At 37.6% G+C, this 2814-nt stretch overlaps 1 protein-coding gene across 2 annotated transcripts; it reads left to right on the forward strand.

Annotated features, from left to right (window-relative positions):
* Positions 1-2481, forward strand: LOC105168645 (IAA-amino acid hydrolase ILR1-like 2). Of its 2 annotated transcripts, none has more exons than XM_088883203.1 (5): positions 1-478; positions 1198-1323; positions 1419-1733; positions 1809-1937; positions 2082-2481. In XM_088883203.1, the coding sequence occupies exons 1-5, from the start codon at positions 92-94 to the stop codon at positions 2466-2468; spliced, it is 1344 nt and encodes a 447-aa protein (XP_088739329.1). In that variant the 5' UTR covers positions 1-91; the 3' UTR covers positions 2469-2481. The 2 variants fall into 2 exon arrangements, with proteins under 2 accessions (XP_088739329.1, XP_088739330.1); XM_088883204.1 differs by having other exon boundaries at positions 3-478; positions 1201-1323.
* Positions 2482-2814: the final 333 nt, after the last annotated feature.

The following is a 2814-nucleotide window of genomic DNA, read 5'->3' on the forward strand; positions in this document are numbered from 1 at the left end:
TATTTATAACCGTTCAATGATATGGTCTCAAGAACTCTTCCTCTTTTTATCTCTTTATACCTTTCATAATTCTTGATATTTTTGGGAGGAAATGGAACTGTTATTCCAAGACCAACTCGGGGTCCTGATCATAGTCGTCAGTGCTGCTCTATCGCTGTTTATGCAACTTGCTGACGGTGATGTTTGCTTGAACCCTTTTCTCCACGGGCGTAATTCCTCCCTCCTTAGCTACACAAAGGAGTTGGCTAATGAACCGGAGACGGTGGAGTGGATGGTGAACATAAGAAGAGAAATTCACAAGAATCCTGAACTTGCCTTCGAGGAGTTCGACACGAGCTCTCTTATCACGCTTGAATTGGATAAAATGGGGATCGAGTATCGTTGGCCGGTGGCACGTACCGGTGTGGTGGCCACCATCGGCTCCGGTTCTCCTCCGTTTGTGGCTCTGAGAGCAGATATGGATGCTCTGCCTATTCAGGTTGGGATTTTTTGTTTCTAGTTTCTTCTTCTTCTTTCTTCTTAAGGTTGGAAGTAGCGTTTTCCGTTTGATGAATTTCAGGTGGTCGTAGCTAGTTTCTTTTTCTTTCTTTTTTATTATCTAAAGGCTGTCATTACCACATGGACTATGTTCTACTGTAATGGAGTAGACTTATCATGACTTAGATTTCTATTTCTGGAAACTTCAGTTAATTCACTTTCCTTAATATTTTCCTACTTTTAATTTTCTGTTCCATCTTCCATTTTGTTTCATATACAGGCAGCATGTGTATAAAATCCTTTTTCCAATAAAGTTAATGATTTATTAGAGTTTAATGCAATTTACCTTCCTATAATATTGCAAAGCAAACTATTTCTCATTTGAAAAAACACAGAAGGATAAAATGCTGCATTTTTTAAAATATGCGGAGGTAAATTGTTATTTTTTCTTTATAAAGGAATAATTTGCTCATTTGAAATATTACAAAGAGTTTGTATTTTTCCTATATTTATACATATAGGGTGTATATGTAAAATAAATAAAAAATGTAACATGAACTGCAATAAGAAATTCAACCCGCACTTTATTGTTCCTAAATTGTCTCAAGAAGTGGCTGAGTAAGGTAGAATTTGACTGTCTCAATTTTTGTTCCATGTTCAAATTTCTGCAAATAAACTTCAAAATTCAATCTAAGGAGAAAATCATTACAATTTCACTAGGAGTTGAGGGAATGGGAGCACAAGAGCCAAGTAGACGGCAAAATGCACGCCTGCGGGCACGATGCACACATGGCAATGCTTCTAGGTGCTGCAAGGATACTGCAAAAACTCCGCAACTATCTGCAGGTTTGGACAAGAATTTTTTTTTAATAATATATTTTGTTGTAACACGAAAAACATACTAGGAAGAAGTTATCAGATATTCTCTAATTTTCGTGTAGGGAACTGTTATCTTAATATTCCAACCAGCAGAGGAAAATGGAGAAGGCGCAAAAGACATAGTGAGAGAGGGCGTTCTTGATAACGTTAGCGCGATATTTGGCCTGCACACTGTCTATAGGTATCCGTCGGGTACAGTTGCATCCCGGCCAGGGCGATTTCTGGCCGGTTGTGGGAGCTTTAAGGCTGTGATCAGGGGAAGGGGAGGGCATGCAGCGGCCCCACACGGCTCCATTGATCCGGTTTTGGCTGCTTCGGCTTCTATTATTAGCTTACAACATATTGTCTCCAGGGAGACTGACCCTTTAGATTCTCAGGTAATTTTAATTTGAACAAGTTGTTCATACTGCATTTGGTGCTTCTGGGGTGACTAGAATTGGGTACCTTTTCAGGTGGTTTCTGTGACTATAGTTCAATGCGGAGGAGACTTAGATGCCATTCCTGAATCAGCTACTATTGCTGGTACTTTCAGGGCATTTGGGCGAACGAGCTTCTATGCGCTAAGGAGAAGAATAGGCGAGGTAACGAATTTTAGTTGAATCGAACATGAGTCGAGCTCGAGATTGGCTCAAAAGTTGTATTGAATAGAACACTCTGTTCAAACTTCATACATTATATATACTTAGCTGGCACAGTTTTGATTTGTTTTTCAACTCTATGGACAGGTGATAAAAGGGCAAGCGGCTGTGCATCGATGCTCGGCCGACGTCAAGTTTGACGGCAAAGAGCATCCAACGCTTCCCCCTACCATAAACGATGAAGAAATATATCAACATGTGCAAAGAGTGACAAGAATGGTAGTAGGAGAGGAAAAGACAAAAATAGCCCCTATATTCATGGGGAGTGAAGATTTTGCAGTATATTTAGAAAGGGTACCAGGGTCATTCTTGCTTTTGGGAGTAAGAAATGAAGAGGTTGGATCAGTGTATCCTCCTCATAGTCCTTACTATACTGTTGATGAGGAAGTACTGCCCATTGGAGCAACAATTCATGCTATTTTTGCATTCTCTTATCTATTAAATCTCACTCATCACTGCCAATTATTATGGTGAGTTTTTTACTTTACTACATTTTTAATTTGTATCAAATATTGCTTCAATATATACTCTTTTATCTTTTCAAAAATTCATTGTTAATTAAGTTTCATCTTTTATTTATTCTCCTCTCTCCTCCTTTTTCTAAAAATCTATACTAATAAAAAAAAAAAAATACTTACACTCACAATCGGCAGTTTGGCACGCTGTTCCTGCATGCATGTAATAAATAATCTTTCATACTTTAAAATATATCATAAATAAAAGTAAAATACATCAACCAGTACGTTACATTAATAAAAAGAAAGAAAGAAAGAAAATAATTATTAATTAATTTAAATTTTGAAAAGTTGCATAAGTTAGT

Source organism: Sesamum indicum, linkage group LG8 (assembly GCF_026168435.1).
Source record: "Sesamum indicum cultivar Baizhima isolate 11 linkage group LG8, ASM2616843v1, whole genome shotgun sequence".
Taxonomy (NCBI): Eukaryota; Viridiplantae; Streptophyta; class Magnoliopsida; order Lamiales; family Pedaliaceae; genus Sesamum; species Sesamum indicum.

Excerpts from the sequence above, each read along its gene's own strand:
- LOC105168645 (XM_088883203.1), top strand. The coding sequence starts at position 92 with ATGGAACTGTTATTCCAAGACCAACTCGGGGTCCTGATCATAGTCGTC. Across the intron at positions 1,734-1,808 it reads CTGACCCTTTAGATTCTCAG|GTGGTTTCTGTGACTATAGT; the intron begins GTAATTTTAATT and ends GTACCTTTTCAG. Across the intron at positions 1,938-2,081 it reads TAAGGAGAAGAATAGGCGAG|GTGATAAAAGGGCAAGCGGC; the intron begins GTAACGAATTTT and ends CTCTATGGACAG.